General features: G+C 42.0%; 1 protein-coding gene across 1 annotated transcript in view; it reads left to right on the forward strand.

Annotated features, from left to right (window-relative positions):
- Positions 1–22,982, forward strand: part of IQGAP1 (IQ motif containing GTPase activating protein 1) — a 112,849-nt gene that overhangs the window by 62,180 nt on the left and 27,687 nt on the right. The window contains exons 12-23 of the mRNA XM_003268502.3: positions 187–350; positions 544–704; positions 2,153–2,277; positions 3,900–4,063; positions 13,651–13,741; positions 13,920–14,087; positions 15,094–15,236; positions 20,952–21,122; positions 21,823–21,906; positions 22,004–22,075; positions 22,172–22,241; positions 22,594–22,802. Coding sequence (XP_003268550.1) covers positions 187–350; positions 544–704; positions 2,153–2,277; positions 3,900–4,063; positions 13,651–13,741; positions 13,920–14,087; positions 15,094–15,236; positions 20,952–21,122; positions 21,823–21,906; positions 22,004–22,075; positions 22,172–22,241; positions 22,594–22,802 — 1,622 coding nt within the window. The remainder of the gene's footprint in view (positions 1–186; positions 351–543; positions 705–2,152; positions 2,278–3,899; positions 4,064–13,650; positions 13,742–13,919; positions 14,088–15,093; positions 15,237–20,951; positions 21,123–21,822; positions 21,907–22,003; positions 22,076–22,171; positions 22,242–22,593; positions 22,803–22,982) is intronic.

Below are 22,982 nucleotides of genomic sequence, written 5' to 3' on the forward strand. Positions count from 1 at the left end.
GTTCGCATACTGTACAGTTCACCCTTCTTCATACAAAGGAGGCTGCTTTTTTAAAGACAAAAGTTCCACTTCAAACTTCATGGCTGATAGCCACAGAATGTGATTTTTTTCCCGTGAAGATTGGCACCTTCTTCCCCTGAGGGCTCTCTAAGCCCACTGCGTTTCTGACTCCTGTTTTTCACACAGGATTGGCAGCAGTAGCACTGATTAATGCTGCAATCCAGAAGGGTGTTGCTGAGAAGACTGTTTTGGAACTGATGAATCCCGAAGCCCAGCTGCCCCAGGTGTATCCATTTGCCGCCGATCTCTATCAGAAGGAGCTGGCTACCCTGCAGCGACAGAGTCCTGAAGTGAGTTCACTAAACCTGTCCTGTTTGTGAGCAAACTTCGGTGGACATGAGTGTAATACCCACTTCTGCCTGTGGTTAGGTAGAACTTTTTTGCATAAACTTAGTTTTCTTATGGTTTTATTAAACTTATAACTCCCTGGGTCTTGGAGAATGTCTTTCCTCACTGTCTTCCCTTCTGTCCCTTTCTGTACAGCATAATCTCACCCACCCAGAGCTCTCTGTCGCAGTGGAGATGTTGTCATCGGTGGCCCTGATCAACAGGGCATTGGAATCAGGAGATGTGAATACAGTGTGGAAGCAGTTGAGCAGTTCAGTTACTGGTCTTACCAATATTGAGGAAGAAAACTGTCAGAGGTGGGTGTCCAGAGTGAAGGGAATAAATCCATTACATAGCTGTTAACTCTGTCTTTTGTATGTCAGTGCTCCGATTTTCTTTTTTTTTGAGACGGAGTCTCACTCTGTCGCCCAGGCTGGAGTGCAGTGGCGCGATTTCGGCTCACTGCAAGCTCCGCCTCCCGGGTTCGCGCCATTCTCTTGCCTCAGCCTCTCCGAGTAGCTGGGACTACAGGCGCCCGCCACCATGCCCGGCTAATTTTTTGTATTTTTAGTAGAGACGGGGTTTCACCGTGGTCTCGATCTCCTGACCTCGTGATCCGCCCGCCTCGGCCTCCCAAAGTGCTGGGATTACAAGCGTGAGCCACCGCGCCCGGCCAGTGCTCCGATTTTCTTTGCAGACATTATTACTTTATCATGGTCATACTTTTGTTTGGTTCTACTTTGATTCATCTAATTCTTTGTTATGCTGAAAAATATGACATTCCGTTCCTAAATATATAAGTAGGCTTATTGAAATATGTTACGTAGTCAAAATAACACTATCTCTGACAAAGTTAAATAATACTTTTTAAATATCATCTAACCCTAGCTAGTTCATTTTCATTCTTCTTCAGTTGTTCCCAAACTGTCCTTTATAGCTGTTTTGTTGAAAACAAGATCTAGCCTAGGAACATGTATTATATCTGGTTGTTGTGTCCCTTGAGTATCTTTTAATCTAGAATTGTCCCTTTCTTCATGAGACTGACTTGTTAAAGGGATGGGACCGATTGCCAAATAAGACGTCCTATTTTATGGATAGTTCTAGTTGCTTTCTCATATTTGCCTTATTCCTGTAAATTGGAAATTAAATCTATAGGCTTGTCGCGATTCAGTTCAACATTTTTGATGATGTGTATTTCATATTGCCTCATATCAATAGGCATATAAAACCCGCTTTTCCCACCATTAGAGATACTAAGATTGATCCCTGGATTAGGGAGACCACTTATACTTCCATTGCGTATTTACATTTTTCCCTCATCACTAGAACATCATCTCTTTTGCACCGTCAAAATATCCAGTTTTCCATTAAGCATTCACCTGATATTTTTAACCCAATTGATAATCTTTCCAATATCAGTACCTTCAGTAAAAGTTGCTGAATGATGATTTGTTGCTCTGTCATTCCTTCTGCATTTATTAGCTCATGGCTCATGTGTGGCCTTTTTTTCTCGTCTATGGAGGAATTGCCTGAGCTGCTGCCTTTGTTTCTAGAGTTAGTCTTAACGTGGAATTTAGAATATGTAACAGGACATTGAGAATAAGTGATTTCTGTTGCATTTTTGCACTTTGTTTAAAGTAACCACGCAGTTCCAAAACTGGCCTTGAGAATATATCAAATGGTTGGGATACCCTAGCAATCTTTGTTCCTTGAATATTTAAACATGCTGTGCTTAATGCTCTTTTTACTTGGGGGTCTGGGGCAGGTATCTCGATGAGTTGATGAAACTGAAGGCTCAGGCACATGCAGAGAATAATGAATTCATTACATGGAATGATATCCAAGCTTGCGTGGACCATGTGAATCTGGTGGTGCAAGAAGAACATGAGAGTGAGTTATCTTCCTGTCCTCCCCAAATAATGTCACCATTAATGATGATGTGATTCCATGAAGTGGTTCAAAATACCACTCCTAGAAGGATTTTTTGGGTGAGAGATTGAAAATATCTATATAACACGGAAAGCTAAAGTTGGATATTGTTTTGAGAACACCAGGCAATTGCTATAATTAGGTATATGTTCAATAAGAACTTAATTTTGGGGGAGGTAATTGGACATGATCTGTTATTTTTAAATGCTGTTACAACAAGTAGTTCTGACACTACATGGAATTAGGTCAAATTGCATAGGTTGTAGGCATGGTCCTCCACAAGACTCCTCTCACTTCAGACACAAGCTAAAAGCTGCAGGGTTCCCAGGCCACTGTACTTCTGAACAACTGGCTGCAAATTTGGAGGATCCTTCTACCCGGTCAGGTTTAATAATCTGCTAGAATGACTCACAGAACTCAAGAAAATGCTAGACTTATGATTAAAATTTTATTACGAAATATGTAAATCAGGATCAGCTGAAAGAAGAGAATCATCAGGCAATAATCTGTGAGAGTCCCCATTATGAAGCTTCTGTATTCTCAGGATGTGTCACTCTCCTGGCACATTGATGTGTATCACCAACCAGGGAAACTCACCTGAGTTTTGGGTGTCCAGAGTTTTTATCTGGGCTTCGTTACATATGCATGATTGATAGTATTGGCTTTGCAATTAAACTCAATTTTCATTTGGCCTCTGCTCCCTGGAGAATGGGAGGCCAGGTTGGTATCACATGACTCTAAACCTCAATGGTTGATCTTTCCAGCATGGCCAGCCTCCATCCTTAAACTCTCAGGCCAACCAGGAGTCATTGGTTGGCATAAATTCAGGTGTGGGCGGAGGGGCCCACCATGAATAACAGAAACATACCTATCACTCAGGATATCCCAAGGGTCTTAGACGCTCCCCCAGAGACAAAGACCAGCCAGACTTTTTATTATACAGCAGAGTCCTTACAAAAGAAGTACGGCTGCCTAAGATACCTGGGGAGTGAATGTTTCTAATTTTAATTTGTATTTCCTGTGAGAAATATTCAACTGACTTGGTGGGAAGAGCCTTGCCTTGCATTAGGGAGCCCTGGGCTTGTATCTTTATTCTGCCATTTGTTTGCTGTGTAATCTTGGAGAAGAGATTGCTAAGTCTTGTTATTTCTTCTGTAAACGTGTTGACTTAGGTGACTTTTTAAGAACCCTTGAACCTTTTTAAGACTCTTTGTGAATCCTTTGTGACTCAAGAATGTTTTTGATTAAACATTCCAGTGTACCTGAAAGCTATACGGGAAGGCCAGTTTCATAAAAATCCTCATCGCTTTTAATTTAGAGCAATTAAAAATGAAACAAAAGGACTTGAGCATTCAATAGGAATATGAATACAAATGAGTTTAGTTGAAATAAACACTAATATTTAAAAGATTAAAACAGTGCTGCTTAATGGATGGTAAGTTGCAGTTTGAATCATGGTTACTCTTAGGTGGATTTATGATTAGTTATGATTAGTTATGATTAGTTAGCATGTTTCATGATTGATTTGTTTAAAAACTTCCTTAATTTGAAAAAAAAAAAAAACTTTGTCTCTTTATATTTAGGGATTTTAGCCATTGGTTTAATTAATGAAGCCCTGGATGAAGGTGATGCCCAAAAGACTCTGCAGGCCCTACAGATTCCTGCAGCTAAACTTGAGGGAGTCCTTGCAGAAGTGGCCCAGCATTACCAAGACACACTGATTAGAGCGAAGAGAGAGAAAGCCCAGGTGGGTGGCATCGGAATTGTTCTTTATGTTCAGAGCACCTCAGCCCTCCTAGACCAAAGGTAGAGGTAGGAATATCTTCCTTGATTCATTCAGTGAATGCTTTCTGGGCACCCTTAGATTCAAAGCACTGGAGGGACACAAAAATGTGAGAGACATAGGCTGCACCATCTCAGAGCTCATGCTGTTGTACACATTTGGGTTTTTGTTCTTTTGTTTGTTGTTGACAGTCTCGTGTCTCTTTCAGTAAATTCTTTATTGAAATATAAGATCCAGGGCTGGGCGCGGTGGCTCACGCCTTATAATCCTACAGCACTTTGAGAGGCCAAGGTGGGCAGATCACTTGAGGCCAGGAGTTCAAGACCAGCCTGGCCAACATGGTGAAACCTCATCTCTACTAAAAAAAAAAAAAAAAAAAATACAAAAATTAGCTGTGCGTGGTAGTGCATGCCTGTAATCCCAGCTGCCTGGTAGGCTGAGGCACAGGAATTACTTGAGCCTGAGAGGTGGAGGTTGCAGTGAGCCGAGATTCTGCCACTGCACTCTAGTCTGGGGGACAGAGTAAGACTCTGTCTCAAAAAAAAAAAAAAAAAAAAAATATATATATATATATATATATATATAATCCAGAAAAATGAACAAGGTAGATGGGTATGCAATTGCATACATTTTCAAAAGGAGGCACAACTGTGTATTTGGCATTCAGACTGTATGAACCCGTTACCAGCACCACAGAGACCTTCCTCATATCCCCTTCCACCCTCAGCCACCCTCCATTTGGTGGTAACCACTATTCTGATTTCTATTAATAACACCACAGTTCATTTCTGTCCACTTTTGAGCTGTATTTAAGTGGGATCATACCTTATGTGCTCTTTTGTGTCTGGCTTCTGTTGCCCTAAATAATGTTAATGATATGCATCCATGTGGTTCCATGGAGCCATCCTTTGCTCATTCTCATTGTTGTGTACTATTTCATTGTGTGGTTATATATTATTGGTGAAGTTTTTTGTTGTTGTTTTGTTTGTTTTTTTCAGACTGTTGTAAATAGGGCTTCTTTTTTTCTTTTTTGAGATGGAGTCTTGCTCTGTCGCCCAGGCTGGAGTGCAATGGTGCAATCTCAGCTCACTGCAACTTCTTCCTCCCAAGTTCAAGCAATTCTCCTGCCTCAGCCTCCCTAGTACCTAGGATTACAGGCGAGAGCCACCATGCCCAGCTAAATTTTTTTTTTTGTGTGTGTTTTTTGTAGAGATGGGGTTTCACCATGTTGGCCAGTTTGGTCTCAAACTCCTGACCTCAAGTGATCTGCCTGCCTCAGCCTCCCAAAGTTGGGAATTACAGGCATGAGCCACCACCCATGGCCTGTAAATAGTGCTTCTATGAATATTTTAATTTTGGTTAAAAATATATATATGCATTTCTGTTAGGTATACATTTCGGAGAGGAGTTATGGCCATAGGGAATACATATATGAAGCTTTAATAGATAATGTCAAAGTTTTTTTATGACAACTTAATTGAAACATAATTCACGTATCATACAATTCAGTGTGAGTGGACTTTTGTATGTTGATAGAATTGTGCAGTCATCACCACAGTCAATTTTTGAACATTTCATCACCCCAAGAGAAACTCGTTACCCATTAGTAGTCACTCATTTTCCCTTAATCTCTCCCAGCCCTGGGCAGCCATCAGACTCCTGCTTTGTCTATGGGTTTGTCTATTCTGAACATTTCATATTAACAGAATTATGCAATGTATGGTCCTTTGTGACTGGCTTCTTTTAGCTTAGTTTATCCAAGTTGTAGCAGCAGCACTTCATTTCTTTTTGTTGCTGAATAATATTCCATTGTATGACTGTACCACATTTTATTTATTTACTCATGAGTTGATGACACAATGGATTATTTCCACTTTACCACATTTTATTTATCCATTCATGAGTTGATGACATATGAATTATTTGCTCTTTATCTATTTGTGATTTGATAGACATTTAGCATGAGTGACAGCTATTCAAGTTGTATCTTCAGTCTACTTCCCTTTTTAGATATGGAAGCCGACCTAGTTTATTCTCCGAAACCCCACTCCTCTGACAGTCAGATATAAGCCTCCCTTTGGCCTTTCTCAGCAGCAAAAACAAACATTACTACCACTAGCATACATAGAATCATTGTAGCCTGACACGTTAGAGATTCTGAATCAGTAGAATTAGACTTCAAGCTTAGGAATCTGTATTTTAAAAATGACTTTTTCATTGTTCTGATGACTAGCCAAGTTTGGGAAACACTAATCCAATAAAATGAATCAAAGACAGAGACTTCCATTTCTAGCTTCCCTAGAGCCAGCTACTTCTTATCTGAGTAAGTAAAATCAGTTGATCTCAATTTCCTGGCTATGAAATAGCAGTTGTGATTCAGCCCTCTCCACAGCATCAAGTGACATTCTGCATAATAATGTCTCTTAAATGAAACCTGGTAGTATCTATCAGATACTACATTTACATGATTAGGACGTGGTAATGTCAACTACTGCCATGGCAATGTAATCAGAGGAGATCAGTCAACATCATAATATTACCAACATATAAAATTACCCACTCCTCTACCTTTCACCCAAACTTACAGAACCCACACGAGGGTCAGTGTGCAAAAAGCTCCAATACACTAAAGCCTTGGTCTGTTTTTATACGTCTGGCTACTCAGAATTAAAAATTTCTTTTAGCCCTTCCGCTTGCTGCTTCACTTCAGGAATCTTCTGAAGGCTATGGTTCTATCCAGTTGTTGTTACTTAGTAAGCACTGAAAAGGAGATCAGTCACAATTAGAAAACAGATGTTAATTATGCTTTAATCAACAATTATTTGAGGGCCTACTACATACAAGGCAACTTCCTAGACAGCAGCAGCATAAAAAGAGGCATAAACCTTGTCAATTTCCTCAGCAAACTAGGTAGCAGGTAAGACAAACGTTTCAAAAGATGAGTTTGTGTTACAATTACTTTGAACAACTTTATCTTCATAGTAGCATTATTCCTGATAGCCACAGTGGAAAAAAACAGTATGTCTATCAAGTCACGAATAGGTAAAGTGTAAATACTACAAAAGGCTGTGTGTGCGTCTTGTTTGGGTCATCGGAGTTAAACCTTTTGAGGATGTGACTATAGAGTTTGAAGCATTTCCTTTGCTGTGGAAAAACTTTTCAGACTTCATCAAAGGTGGAGGAAGTCGGGGGAGTTAAAGGAAAAATTGCTTAACATTGCCAAGCCCAGCTGGGTGAGCTACACATTGGGGGAAATTGTTTTTTGTTTGTTTGGTTTTGGTTTTGGTTTTTTTGTTTTGTTTTGTTTTTTGTTTTTGGCATCACCTGAACATGTAAGTCTCCATCAGCCATTTGGGAGTGTTTTTAAAAATATTTATCACTGAGTTACAAATTTAGCGAGCAAAAGATCTTAAGTTACATTTGGTCTGTAGTTTTATTTTCTTCTGATATCTTTGTGTTTGGTTTTGGTATCAGGGTAATACTGGCCTCATGACTTGAAGTGTTCCTTTTATATTTTGAAAGAGTTTGTAAAGGATTAGCTAGTTCTTTAAACATTTGGTACAAGTCTCCAGTGAAGCCACATGGTCCGGAGTTTTTTGTGTGGGGGATATTTTTTGTTTTGTTTTGAGCTGCAGTACTGTGTAGGAAAGGGGTCCCGATCCAGACCCCAAGAGATGGTTCTTGGATCTCACACAAGAAAGGATTCAGGGAGAGTCCATAGAGTAAAGTGGAAACAAGTTTATTAAGAAAGCGAAGGAATAAAAGAATGGCTACTGCATAGACAGAGCAGCCCTGAGGGCCGCTGATTGCCCATTTTATATTTCTTGACGATATGCTAAACAAGAGCTTTATCAGGTCTTTTCTGAGCGTGTGCACAGCCCACACATGCACCGTGGCCTCCTAAATCCCATCCAGGAATATGTCAAGTTGTCAGAGCTCTCCATGAACATCTCATTCTACAGCTCTTCCTTATAAGGTTTTTAGTTAGTCTCTTGTTTGCCTAAACTGTTATCCTTAATGTTTTTGACAATTTCTTCTGGAGAAAAGGCTGTTTGCACTGGATGAGCTCTTGGTCAGGTCAAATAAAGACAGCCTTGCGAGTGTGACCTCTGAATAGGTCAGCTAATGACAGTTCTCTGGGAATGGGGTTTTGAAGGGATGGTAGGAGGGGCAGATTGGAATAGGGGAGTTTAAAGCACCACAGAGCTCACTGTTCTTACTGAGTTTCAGCTGTTTTTCTTGAATACACTCTCCAATTTCTGCAAGCCTTTGGTTAATTTCTACCGTGTTGAAAAAACTGGCCGGGTGCAGTGGCTCATGCTTATAATCCTAGCACGTTAGGATGCCAACGCGGGTGGATAGCTTGAGCCCAGGAATTTGAGACCAGGCTGGGCAAGATGGTAAAACCCCGTCTTTACACAAAATAAAAATATTAGCTGGACATTGTGGTGTGCACCTGTGGTCCCAGGCACTTGGGAGGTTGAGGTGGAAGGATCACTTGGGCCTGGGGGGCTGAGGTTGCGGTGAGCCAAGATTGCACCACTGCACTCCAGCCTGAGTGACAAAGCAAGACCCTGTCTTAAAAAAAAAAAAAAAGGGCTGGGCGCATTGCCTCATGCCTGTAATCCCAGCACTTTGGGACTCCCAGGCGGGCAGATCACCTGAGGTCAAGAGTTCGAGACCAGCCTGGCCAACATGGCAAAACCCCATCTCTACTAAAAATACAAAAAATTAGCCAGGCGTGGTGGCAGGCACCTGTAATCCCAGCTACCCGGGAGGCTGAGGCAGGAGAATTCTTGAACCCAGGAGGTGGAGGCTGCAGTCAGCACCACTGCACTCCAGCTTGGGTGACAAGAGCGAAACTCCGTTTCACAAAAAGAAAAACTGATGCTGGTGATTGTTTGCCAGTGTGCCAGTGTTTTTTGTTTGTTTTTCATGGTGGAGAGGATTTTCAGAAGTCTTTACCATTTTCACTGATGTCACGTCTCTCTTCATTTAAATTTAGTGTTTGTGGGACTCTTGATAAAAGTGGATTACTAGTCATGAGTAGTAAAGTCTGAATGCAAGACATGGATATCAGGGCTCCTCAGGAACTCATTTTATAATTAAGAATATGAATGACTTAGGCCATATGTGGTGACTTATGCCTATAATCCCAGCACTTTGGGAGGTCAAGGCAGACGGATCACTTGAGGTCGGGAGTTTGAGACCAGCCTGGCTGACATGGTGAAACCCCGTCTCTACTAAAAATACAAAAATTATCCAGGAGTGTTGGCACATCCCTGTAGTCCCAGCTACTCAGGAGGCTGAGGCAAGAGGATTGCTTGAACACGGGAGTAGGAGGTTGCAGTAAGCTGAGATCACACCACTGCACTCCAGCCTGGGTGACAACGAGGCTCCGTCTCAAAAAGGAAGAAAGAATAAGAATTACTTAAATCAGCCGGGCGCAGTGGCTTACGCCTGTAATCTTTGTACTTTGGGAGGCTGAGGCAGGTGGATCACGAGGTCAGGAGATCGAGACCATCCTGGCTAACACAGTGAAACCCCGTCTCTACTAAAAATACAAGAAAAAAAAAAATTAGCCCGGCACGGTGGCAGGCGCCTGTAGTCCCAGCTACTCGGGAGGCTGAGGCAGGAGAATGGCATGAACCCAGGAGGTGGAGCTTACAGTGAGCCAAGATCGGGCCACTGCACTCCAGCCTGGGTGACAGAGCGAGACTCTGTCTCAAAAAAAAGAATGACTTAAATCTCTCTCTGACCTCCATGTGTGTGTAGGCACTTGTGCAGACGTGCTTATATGCATGTAGCTAGTAATCAGCTGGTTCACACCAGCACAGCTGTACCAGTTGTTAGGACATTGAAATACTTTTATTTCGTTTGGTACATTGTTATTGTCCCAACCCTCCCATATCTGTGCCATCACTCCCCAACTCTAGTTGAAATCCCACTATACGGCAACTAAACCAGCAGTGGCCATAAGGACTCTGCTCCATCATGATTGGTCAGTGCTTATGTTGTGTAGTTAATAAATGTGTTGTACAGATTTGTGTATGTGTGTTTATGTGTGTATGTGGTATATATGTGGTTATATAGTTATACATGTAATATTGGGTCTATCATCACACATGCAAACCAAGCCACATAGTAAGTAAAGGCTTTTTAAAAAGTTTTGAGTGGTGAGAAGTGCCCTTTAGAGGGGTGTGTGAGTGTGTGCTTTCCATATATACATGTACATAACATAGTCGTTCTTTTGCCTCTTCTCCCTTTCTCTGTATTTTGTGGCTTCTTCACCTCTTCTACCTCCAATCATTGCCCACTCTTTTTTTAAATTCTGACTTCTCGTCCCTATCTCTTTACCTCTTCTGAAATGCAATCAGTGTGTTTCTAAGTGTCAGAGTTGGTAGGGAGCTGTACTTGAATATATCTTATATAGCATTTTTACAGCAAATCTGTTTTCGCTCCATAACATCTAGCCTGGGTTTTAACACTGTGCTCGGTGATTTGAGTTAATCTTAGGTGATCTCTTTAAAACAAATTTTACCAGAAGGATTTGGGTTTTGTCATTTTATTCAGTCTAATTGGAGCAGAAAGAACCTGTTCTTTCTTCTTACACTGGGATGAGGTAGTGTATGTTGTCTGTCTTTCCTTCTTCATTCTGGTGAGGGGCTTTTCTATATTAATGTTTCCCTAAAACACCTGAGACACCCATCCATTCACTTTTTCTTGCCTTTCATACTATTGCTCTATTGCTTATTTCTTAAGGAGTGTGTATGAAAGGTTTTACTTTAATCTGCGTGGGGCAGGGAAGAAAGAATTCTGAATGCTCGGAAAGGTTCTGCCTTTCTCAATGCAAGGGAGGTTGTGCTAAGTCTCACAACTTTGCTTACAGCAGATTCTGCTCAAATATCTATTGTATGATTATCCCAGAAGTGAACCAAAAATGGCTTGATTCCGTGGAAATGCTTCTGTTTTTATGATACAAGGATTTTTTGCTGCTTCTCTTGGAGACTAGACCATCAGCTCTCTCGCTTATGACTTCACAATTTAAGTTGTCACAAGCCTGCAGCTGACTCATTGTATTGTCTCACATTGGAACTATTGTCTAGTATTTCCAGTAGTTATTCTTAGGACTCTAGGGGATTGTGTGTGGTCATTTTCTATTTTCAGTAATAGAAAGCGACTAGTGGTAGGAAGGTACTAGGTTCTGCAGCTTTTAAGTGATTTATTTGTTCTTGCATTGTATTTATCTGTTTACTCTTTTCCTTTCCCAAGACCGTGCGCTTCTTAAAATTGGGACAGTGCCTCTTAGAATTGTAAGGCCGGCACCTACCATAATTAGGTTAAATTATCTTTCTAAAAGACTACATTTAAGAGAAATCACTGCTTTCAATTTCAGATGCTTTCCTTTGGCCTTATCCTGTCACCTGCACTCTTTATAAATTGCAGGGATTGTGGCTGCTTCACTATATGGAGTGAAATGTTGTGTCTTTCTCTAATAAAACAGGAGGAAAGCCAAGCCTTCCCTAAGGTTTTGTGACTTCAGCTGTTGGGCAGTGAAACGTTTCACTTTGCCTCAAAGCTCACAGACCCTGCCTCATTTGAACACATAGTTATGGTGATTTACTAAGTTCTTTATTCTGCCTCATTCATGCCTTGGCAAATTATATTCACATCAAGCAATCTAAATGACTTTTTGAGTTGCTATTTATACCAATTGCTGTTAGCTCAAGCCTCAGGAGTATGTTAATTTTGTTGGGTCTGCCTAGATCACCACAAACATGACTCTCACAACCTGGCCACTTTAAAACCTGAAGTGCCTTGTCTTTTCTAAAGAAGAGTCCCCTAGTAATCTGCTGAATTGATGCTTTCTGTAAAGACCTTACAGGCATCTTAACAACCCCCACTCTTTTGAGATCGTTGAAGCTTACATAACCTCAGTATGACCATGGAAATCTAACGGGGTATCAGCAGTGGTTTTTGATTCTGACTCTCATACTGAGAGCAGGTAGAAGTAGAATCCTATTGGGCTAACTCTCAGTAACAGTAGTGACTACCTGGGGCTAATCCATAAGCTACTTCCCCAAATTGGAATATGGCAGCTACATTCTTGAAAATTGGAAGATACGGCCGGGCGCAGTGGCTCACGCCTGTAATCCCAGCACTTTGGGAGGCCGAGACGTGCAGATCACAAGGTCAGGAGATCGAGACCATCCTGGCTGACATGATGAAACCCCATCTCTACTAAAAAAATACAAAAATTAGCTGGGCGTGGTGACGGTTGCATGTAGTCCCAGCTACTCGGGAGGCTGAGGCAGGAGAATGGCGTGAACCCAGGAGGCAGAGCTTGCAGTGAGCCAAGATGGTGCCACTGCACTACAGCCTGGGTGACAGAGCGAGACTCTGTCTCAAAAAAAAAAAAAAAATTGGAAGATACTAGAGGAAGATATTTCCACTAATCTAATTCTGTTTAAAATGCCGTTCAGAGCAAATGGTCACCAACAATCTCCTTTAAAAAAGAAAATTGTCTTAACAAATTTAGGAAGAGGAAAGTAAGTCACCTCCACTACATCATACATCATCTCTATCCACAATAGTCAACTCAGACTATGCTGTGAGGCTTTTGTTAGCTGTACTAAGGAAAGTAATCACAACATTCATGATATTTCTGTGTGAAAATTTGCTTTTAAGTTCCCAGCAACTGATTTAACATTCAAGTTTTAGGATATCAGCTGGTGAGAAATGTAGATTGCCTGTAGTGACTTCTGGCTTTAAATGTGATAATTCAAAGATTCTGGTTAAAGTAAGACTTGACAGTCTTAAAAACATTAGTAGTCATAGAGAACGTTAACTTCCTCTGAATATTGTTGGCAAAGGAGGCTTTCAAATAAGTACTGCATATTCATATATATACCCTGGCCCTTGTCACCCTGTTAAAGTCTCTGGACCCCTTCCCAGTCTATCTGGGCCTCTTGTCCCTTCTAGCTGTTCACAACCTCCTGAACCACTTAAATTCATCTTTATATAATCTTCACCAACATGTGAGCCATTTCCCTTATCTTATGACCTTTACCAGTTTGTTTGTTTTTGGAGACAAGTCTGCACTCTAGCTGGAGTGCAGTGGTAAGAACACGGCTCACTGCAGCCTAACCTCCTGGGCTCAAGCGATCCTTCTGCCTCAGCCTCCCTAGTAGCTGGGACTATAGGTGTGCACCACCATGCCTGGCTAAGTTATTTTGTTTTGTTTTGTTTGTTTGTTTTTAGAGAGACGGGGTCTCACTATGTTGTCCAGGCTGGTCTCGAGCTCCTGGGCTCAAGCATTCCTTCTGCCTCAGCCCCCCAAAGTGTTGGACTACAGGTGTGAGTCACTGCACCGAACTTTTTACCAGTTTTTTGATGCCTACTTCTTCCATTTGACTAACCCACGTGTCTCATATTTTTTAAGCCTGTTCTTTCATATTTAATTGAGTCTAGGAAGCTGCCCCCCTCATCACATGTATGTTACTTATACCCTGATTTCATGACTTTAATATTTTGCTTTTAACAATATGTAGGAAATCCAGGATGAGTCAGCTGTGTTATGGTTGGATGAAATTCAAGGTGGAATCTGGCAGTCCAACAAAGACACCCAAGAAGCACAGAAGTGTATGTATCACCTGTTTTATTTCTGTTTTGGTGGAGCCTGGGGGTGACAAGGTGCTCCATACAGCTTGACCAAGATAGGTATGGGGGAACAATTTGCCAGTAGATATAGTTAGGTGAACCAATATGTGAATTTAGACACTCTCTAAACTATTCTGGTAACAATTCTTTCCCGGAATAGTTGCCTTAGGAATCTTTGCCATTAATGAGGCAGTAGAAAGTGGTGATGTTGGCAAAACACTGAGTGCCCTTCGTTCCCCTGATGTTGGCTTATATGGAGTCATCCCTGAATGTGGTGAAACTTACCAGAGTGACCTTGCTGAAGCCAAGAAGAAAAAACTGGCAGTAGGTAAGTTCTGGGATAATACATATGTGCCCTGAAGCTAACCCTTGAGTATATGAGGGGACAGAGGAAAGGGATAAGCTATAGGGAAAGACCTTTTAGCATAGCTATACAGTACTTAGGCTCATTTTAAAGGAGATGAAATCCCTATTTTTGAAAATATCCTTTTCCCCCCCTTTGTGGACAGCTGTGTTAACAAGGCCAATTTTCTGAGAATGTGGGAAAGATTAAAATATTTAACTGTTTATCTTTCACAGAGTAGCAGTAGCTCTGATTAAGCCTATAGGCAATTAAAAGTAGTTTGTCTGTAAAAAGAGGGAAAGAAAGAACATTTCTTATCCGTTTTATGGACTTTTAAAAAATTGAAAAACTGGGCCAGGTGCAGTGGCTTACACCTGTAATCACAGCACTTTAGGAGGCCGAGGCGGGCGGATCGCCTGAGGTCAGGAGTTCAAGACTAGCCTGGCCAACATGGTAAAACCCTGTCTCTACTAAAAATACAAAAATTAGCTGAGCGTGGTGGCATGTGCCTATAATCCCAACTACCCAGGAGGCTGAGGCCGGAGAATCGCCTGAACCCGGGAGGCAGAGGCTGCAGTGAGCCAAGATCATGCCACTGCACTCCAGCCTGGGTAACAGAGCAAGACTGTCTAAAAAAAAAAAAAAAAAAAAAATTGAAAAACTGGAGAGGCTGAATGGTTGCCCATTTTTTACGACAGACAGGCCTTAAGGTTTGGCTTTGGAGTGAACAAAGTTAATCATGGTTAATTCCATAATTGGACTTCACAGGTGTTTTCTTCTTATAGACATAAATGAGCTAAATTAGTCATTACAAAGCCATAATTTAATGGGGGCTTAGGATGCCCCTTTACTCTCACAGATCCAAGGAGCAGCTTTCGGAGTGGTCTTCATTTAGACTGTGAGACCTGACTGTAATAATCCTGCAGTTCTGGACATGCAGCTGGGGAGTGTGGCTCTGGATGTCTTCTATCTTTCCTTTATTTTCTGCCAGGAGATAATAACAGCAAGTGGGTGAAGCACTGGGTAAAAGGTGGATATTATTATTACCACAATCTGGAGACCCAGGAAGGAGGATGGGACGAACCCCCAAATTTTGTGCAAAATTTTATGCAGCTTTCTCGGGAGGAGATCCAGGTAGGTCACCTTTCTTCACAAAAGAAGAAGCTGAGAGAAAGTGTTTTCAAGCTATAATATTAATTAAGAGGAACAGGATGTGTGGTCAGAAGCCCTAGACTAAAATTGAGGTCATGTAATGAGCTGTTTTGGGGTAATTTTTTTGTAGTAGTTGGGGGAGTGACTAAGGCCTGAATTTGTAAAACATCTGAATTATAGAATTAAGTGATATAAACCATATGCTAAGAAAAGTTAGATGATGTATAAAAGAAAAATGAAAAGTTGCTGACTCCATTAAATGCAACTATTTTGATCTCTCCCAGTTTATATTTTCAGTCTCTCTTCTGACTGTTTCACAAATTATATTAGCTACAACCTGCACTTTCAAATAACGTTAGCGTTTTCATAGAGCTTTTAAAGTACTTTTTCATCTTCTATGTCTTTGTGTCTTTGCTTATGCTGTTCCATTCAACAGTTTTTTTTGTTTGTTTGTTTTTTTGTTTGTTTGTTTGTTTTTGAAACAGAGTCTCACTGTGTCACCTAGGCTGGAGTGCAGTGGTGCAGTCTCGGCTCACTGCAACCTCCACCTTCCTGGGTTCAAGCGATTCTCCTGCCTCAGCCTCCCGAATACCTAGGATTACAGGCATGCACCACACCTGGCTAATTTTGTAATTTTAGTAGAGACGAGGTTTTGCCCTGTTGGCCAGGCTGGTCTTGAACTCCTGGCCTCAAGTGGTCCACCCGCCTCAGCCTCCCAAAGTACTGGGATTACAGGTGTGAGCCAGTGCACCCAGCCCATTCAACAGTTATTTGTTGAATACCTCAAATGTAGCAGGTACTCTTCTAAGGAATGGGGAATATAGTCATGAACCAAACAAGTCTCTGCTATCATGAGATGTCTCTCCCCTGCCATCTATGTCTGTCAAAATTCTATCCTTCCCTTTGTACTGATTATTGGTATAATAAAAGTAAAAAATTCAGGCTGGGCATGGTGGCTCACACCTGTAATCCCAGCACTTTGAGAGGCCAAGGCAAAAAGACTGCTTGAGCCCAGGAGTTCAAGACAAGCCTGGGCAACATGGTGAAACCTCATCTCTACAAAAAATACAAAAATTAGCTGGGCATAGTGGTGTGTGTCTGTGATTCCAGCTACTTGGGAGGATGAGGCGGAAGGATTAGTTGAGCCCAGGAGGTCAAGGCTGTAACGAGCCATGATCACAGCAGTGCACTCCAGCCTGGGCAACAGAGCAAGACCCTGTCTCAAAAAAAGGAATATTTAACTTAAAAATTCAGTCCTCCAAGCACACCCATCTCAAGTCACCTCCTCTATGAATCTTTTTAAAATTTCCTTTCCTTACCCCCTTCATCTTCCTTTGAAGCTCCCAAAGAACTTGGTATTCATTCAGAATTTAATGTACTTGGATTCGAATTTTAGTCACATTTGTGCTTGTCTATGCCCCCTAGTAGTTTTTAAGGTGAGCTGCTAAGTTTGCAGTACTTTCTCGAAGGGGAAGTTACGTTGTCATTGATGGACTGTTGAGGACTTTTAAGTTTTAACTTGGTGCTGCACTCCTGTTAATTAAACCAGAGTTGTTTAATGAATGTTAAAGGAGAGGAATATATACTGAGGGAAGATGCTCAGTAAGCTCCTGTAGGTCATGATTAGACATATTACTAATAGACATTCAAGATTCCTAGAGAAAAAGGACAGTAAAAGATTTTCAAAAGGTCATTTACTTCCTTTGGCAATATTTCCCAAATCCTGTGTGGAACAAGTCAAAAATACACCTGTGGAAAAAGTAAAATAGTCTCTTTATTTAGGAGTTAACATCAGATGGGTGATTTCTACCTTGTGGTTAAAGTTCTCTTTATATGGTGGGTTACAGTCTCTTACCTTTCCAGTGTTTCATCTTCATTGCTAATGATTTCACAGATGATGAAATTTAAATTCATTGAACTCTGTTCTGGGCATTGAGAAGATAGAAATATGTATCAGAGAGTCTCTACCTTCCAGTGTTTCACAGTGTTGTGAAAACAGCAGACACAAAACCAAGCAATGTAATGTAAGGCAGAGAGAAGTGGTGCTCTAATCATAGCACAAGAAGGGAAGTCTTAAGGGAATTTTTCATTTTGTCCTGGAGTAACATAGCATAGATAATATCTTAGCAGCTGAGAAAAAAAGAAAAGGCTGTTCTAGACAGAAAGGGAAAGTTAAGGTTGAGCTTGCTGAAATTATAAAAAGGAAGTAGGAGGGAAAATAGAAAAGGAAAAAGCACAGAGTACTGAAAGGACATGGACCCCTGAAGGAGAGACGAATGGTGTATTACCTGGCACGTGGTAGGAGTGGCAGGACAGGAGGCCCAGGTTGAAGCTTGAGGGCCTAGTGTGCTGTGCTAAGAATTCAGGGTACAACTTCTAGCAGAGTGATTTTTAACTCTTGTTAGTTCAGGGACACCTTTGAGAATCTTACTAACCTCCACAGAAACACTCATGTTTGAATAGTGTTTTGCATATGTGGACCTAAGAATTTAAACAGGGAAGGGATGCTACCTCATTTTCAGCATGTAACCTGACCTCTTACCTCCCCTGCCAACAATAGTGGCCATCACATATAGATCCTCCCACTCTCTACTCACCACTGTCTGTACTTTCAACTTACTTGGATTTTCACTGATTCCTTCTTCATTTTCTCTCCGGAGGAAACAGCTATCCTTTCTAAAGCTCATTGTTTATCTTACTGCTTGATTTCATCCTCTCCCAGTTCCTTGCAGACCATGTACTTTTCGTGCTCTTCCTCCAGTGCTTGTCAGGATTTAATGTCTGTCTGAATCACCTGGGATCTTGTTAAAGTGAAGGCTCTGATTCTAGTGTGAGGTCTGAGAAAATCTACGTTTCTGACAAGCTTTCAGGTGATGTTGATGCTGCTGGCCCAAGGACTGTATTTTAAGTAGCAGCCTACATACTTAAGCATCATTATTTCCCACATCTTTGAAAAAATAATAATACAAAATTTTTTTTTTTATTATTATACTTTAGGTTATAGGATACATGTGCACAATGTGCAGGTTTGTTACATATGTATCCATGTGCCATGTTGATTTCCTGCACCCATTAACTCGTCATTTAGCATTAGGTATATCTCCTAATGCTGTCCCTCCCCGCTCCCCCAACCCCACAACAGTCCCCGGAGTGTGATGTTCCCCTTCCTGTGTCCATGAGTTCTCATTGTTCAATTCCCACCTATGAGTGAGAACATGCGGTGTTTGGTTTTTTGTCCTTGCGATAGTTTACTGAGAATGATGTTTTCCAGTTTCATCCATGTCCCTACAAAGGACATGAACTCATCATTTTTTATGGCTGCATAGTATTCCATGGTGTATATGTGCCACATTTTCTTAATCCAGTCTATCATTGTTGGACATTTGGGTTGGTTCCAACTCTTTGCTATTGTGAATAGTGCCGCAATAATAATACAAAATTTTTTTAAAGCCCATGGAATTTCCCTGATCTGGCCTCACCTACATTCATACTCTTGCTAAGGGCCTTGAAAGTTAGTCTACTCGTCACTAATTCACTCTCTGTTACCATCCACTTCTTGGCTCACAGCAGTGTGGTTTCCTGTCCAGCTTTTACTTAGTAAAAGTCTTACTTTAGAATTCATCAATAACCTTTTAATTGCCAAATTCAGTTCTGAGCACTCATATTTGACTTGTCAAAAGTCTCTTCCTCAAACCCTCAATTCCTTTGGCTTCTCCCATACAACTCTCTTCTGATTTTCCTACTTCTGAATGTTCCTTCTGAATCTCTCTTGCTACCTTCCTTTCTCGACCTCTGCTTGAATTATACGAAGAGTCCATTGGCCGCCTTCTCCTACACATTCTTCCTGAGTGATCTCTTTCAAGCCTGTGGCTCCAGCCCTTACCCTTGTGCTTGTGACTCCTAAATCTACCTCCAGATGTTAACCCTTTTCCCCACCACCAGGTTTTTGCCCTTGCTTTTGCAGTCCAGAAGTCCAGCAGACACCTCAAACACAGTTTAACAGGAAAAAAACAGAGGCTGCAATAGTATATAAGGTTGTATTTTTATCTCACATGAAATGATTCTGCAGTTCAGCAGTCCAGGGGAAATGTAGCTTCATGGTATCATCTGTCCCAGGATCCTTCATCTTTGTGCTCTGTCATTCTTAGCATGTGGCTTCCATTCTCAAGGTCACCTTGTCACCTATAATGACAGTTTGGAGCTTTGACCATCAAGTTAGCAGTCCAAGCAGGAAGTAGGAAGAAGGGGAAGGAGAGCAAAAAAGGTGTGCTGCCCAGCTGTCTGTTTCTCTCAAGGAGCTTTCTCAAAGGTCCTGCCATACTACTACTGCTCACAGCGCTTGACCTCGCTCTACCTCGTGGAGTCTTTTTTTTTTTTGAGATGGAGTTTCGCTCTTGTTGCCCAGGCTGGAGTGCGATGGCGTAATCTTGGCTCACCACAACTTCCGCCTCCCAGGTTCAAGCAATTCTCCTGCCTCAGCCTCCTGAGTAACTGGGATTACAAGCATGCACCACCACGCCTGGCTAATTTTTGTATTTTTAGTAGAGACGGGGTTTCTCCATGTTGGTCAGGCTGGTCTCGAACTCCTGACCTCAGGTGATCCACCCACCTCAGCCTCCCAAAGTGCTGGGATTACAAGTGTGAGCCACTGCGCCCGGCCACTTGTGGAGTCTTTTAAGTGCATACAGTGTTGCCCAGAAAAAAAAATCGAGGCTCTGGTACCAAGGAGAAAGGAGAAGGTAGATATTGGATAGGTAACCAGATGTTCCTAGCCATTCTTACCGCTGCTGCCCTTGTTCAAGCCCAGGCCATCTCTCACTTGGATCACAATAGCAGCATTGTAATTCACCCACTTGGTTGAAGTCTCTACTCACTCTAATCTGTCAGCTACTTTCCTAACAGTATTGTTTTTCTAAAAATAATCTCCATCCTGGGCAATATAATGAGGACTCATCTCTACAAAAAATATTTTTTAAAAAATTAAAATTAGCCAGGTATGGTGGTACGCTTGTAGCCCCAGCTACTCAGGAGGTGAGGTGGGAGGATTGCTTGAGCCCAGGAATTTGAGGCTGCAGCGAGCTGAGATTGTACCACTGCACTCCAGCCTGGGTGACAGAATGAAACCTTGTCCCTAAAATAAATAATAAACATCTGATTGTTTTATTCCTTTGCTTGACAAAGTTTCCTGGCTCTCCAGTATCTTTAGTGACAGTCCAAACCCTCTAGGCTACTTTTCAAGACCATTTGCAATCTGCCTGGAGAAGCAATTTTCAGTCCTCACCTCTGGTCTCTCCCCCTGAGATGTCCTGCATTGTAACATTCTAGGGGTCCCTTGGTACTTGGCACACAGCCCTGTTGGGTACCTGTCACTCTATTCTTGTCTGCAGTGACCCCAGATCAGCCAGCACAGTGCCCAGCCTAGTCAGTGTTGGATAGGTGGATAAGTGAGATGACATATGAAGTAAAAGAAGATCAAGTTTTTGTTTATGAAATGTATTCTAGGTGGGAGGACATGTGTGAGAACAACCTGGTCCTAAAAAACAGACCTGAGGGCTTTATTCCTGTTGTGTAGCTAATGATCTAGTGTAGACTTAGGAAGCAGGAGGTGCTAGCTTGTGTGCTGTGGACGATACTTCGTGAAAACCTGCATCCGTTCTTGCCTGTGAATGTCTTTGAATGTGACCACTGCTTTTTCAGAGTTCTATCTCTGGGGTGACTGCTGCATACAACCGAGAACAGCTGTGGCTGGCCAATGAAGGCCTGATCACCAGGCTGCAGGCTCGCTGCCGTGGATACTTAGTTCGACAGGAATTCCGATCCAGGATGAATTTCCTGAAGAAACAAATCCCTGCCATCACCTGCATTCAGGTATTTCAGAACCTATCACACGGACAGCAAGCGGGCATCTAGAGCAGGGGTAATAAATGGGCAGCTGTCACCATTGACTGAGTGTGTTTTTTGAGTTCCGGACTCTTAGTCTTCTCTTTCCTTTGACAGGTACCTCCTGTTTACTACCATATAACCGTAATGTGCCCACAGGTGTTTAATGGTGGCACAGTGGCAGTTCTTGGGTACCTCTTCCTCTCTTCTTCTAAGACTATACCTTTCTGTAAGATTTGAACCTTGAGGGAAACAACTGTGGTTTTGCTTCAATGATAAGGTAGAACAATGTCCTGGAAAGAATTCTGAGTTAGGAATGATGGCTGCACTGCTGCCAGACAGTGGTGAATCTCCAAGCCTGTGTCCCCATGTGTAAAAGGGGAATGCCCCATTGTATCTTACCTTCCTCACCTGATTTGTTGTAAGAAGCCAGTAAGTGAATCTGTATGGCTGCACTGTAAAAGGTGTGCAGGGCTTTGCTGACATTGGGGAAGTAGAATGTAGCCATCGTGTTCTTCCAGTGGAGGGATGGCCTGTGCCCTTGTTCCCCTATCACTGCTGGAAGTGGTCCTTATTAAAACTTCATCATGAAATTGCACTTGGATCATATATCAAGATGAAAGTTTTTTTTGAACTTCCATTGATGCTCAGGAAGTAATATGTCTTCTGTAACATTTGATTGTTTCAGTCGCAGTGGAGAGGATACAAGCAGAAGAAGGCATATCAAGATCGGTTAGCTTATCTGCGCTCCCACAAAGATGAAGTTGTAAAGGTATGGTAGCCTGAGCAGGGTTTCTCCATGAGGGGCGCAGGTATAACACGTGTTGAGATGAAGGACTCTTCTAATTTCCAGGACCCCTTTTCCGCAGATTCAGTCCCTGGCAAGGATGCACCAAGCTCGAAAGCGCTATCGAGATCGTCTGCAGTACTTCCGGGACCACGTAAGCACCCTTGGATCATACAGGCCATTAGGAGGGGTTTTGCCATATTTTTGGTAGATGGATGAACAGAGAAATGTCTTCTTTTTTGTTCCTTAGATAAATGACATTATCAAAATCCAGGCTTTTATTCGGGCAAACAAAGCTCGGGATGACTACAAGACTCTCAGTGAGTAACTGGCTCCGCGTGAAGAGTTGAGGCAGTGGCTGGGAGCCACCAAGTTCAGGGTATTCTGCACAGACCTCTTTTGTTGTCCTGAAGGCAAGGCTTGGGGGAGAGGGTGTGACCTGTGACATAAGCCCCTTTGCTAACATGTGGCTAGGTGTCTTATTGGCTTGTTGCATTAACCTTTACCATAACATAGCAATAGCCTGACACAGAAGACTGCACCTGATAGTTGTCTTAGCACATCTCAAAATTAAATGTGTGTGAATAGAATTACTTTTTCAAGACAATTTTATTTCCTGAGACATAGTACTTTTTCTGCTAACTCCATTCTTTGATGCATACTTTCTGTCAGTCAATGCTGAGGATCCTCCTATGGTTGTGGTCCGAAAATTTGTCCACCTGCTGGACCAAAGTGACCAGGATTTTCAGGAGGAGCTTGACCTTATGAAGATGCGGGAAGAGGTTATCACCCTCATTCGTTCTAACCAGCAGCTGGAGAATGACCTCAATCTCATGGATATCAAAATTGGACTGCTAGTGAAAAATAAGATTACATTGCAGGTATGGCCCAGTGCCAGCGGGGGCCTTGGAACACTTCATCCTGCTTTGTAACCCCTGCGTTATTCCCCTTTTTGACTGGTGGAGAGGGTGGAGGCTGACTTTCTTCTCAGTTACTGCCATAAGCGCTTTTTTTTTTTTTTTTTTTTTTTTGACCAAGTCTCACTCTGTTGCCCAGGTGGT

Source organism: Nomascus leucogenys, chromosome 6 (genome assembly GCF_006542625.1).
Source record: "Nomascus leucogenys isolate Asia chromosome 6, Asia_NLE_v1, whole genome shotgun sequence".
Classification (NCBI taxonomy): domain Eukaryota; kingdom Metazoa; phylum Chordata; class Mammalia; order Primates; family Hylobatidae; genus Nomascus; species Nomascus leucogenys.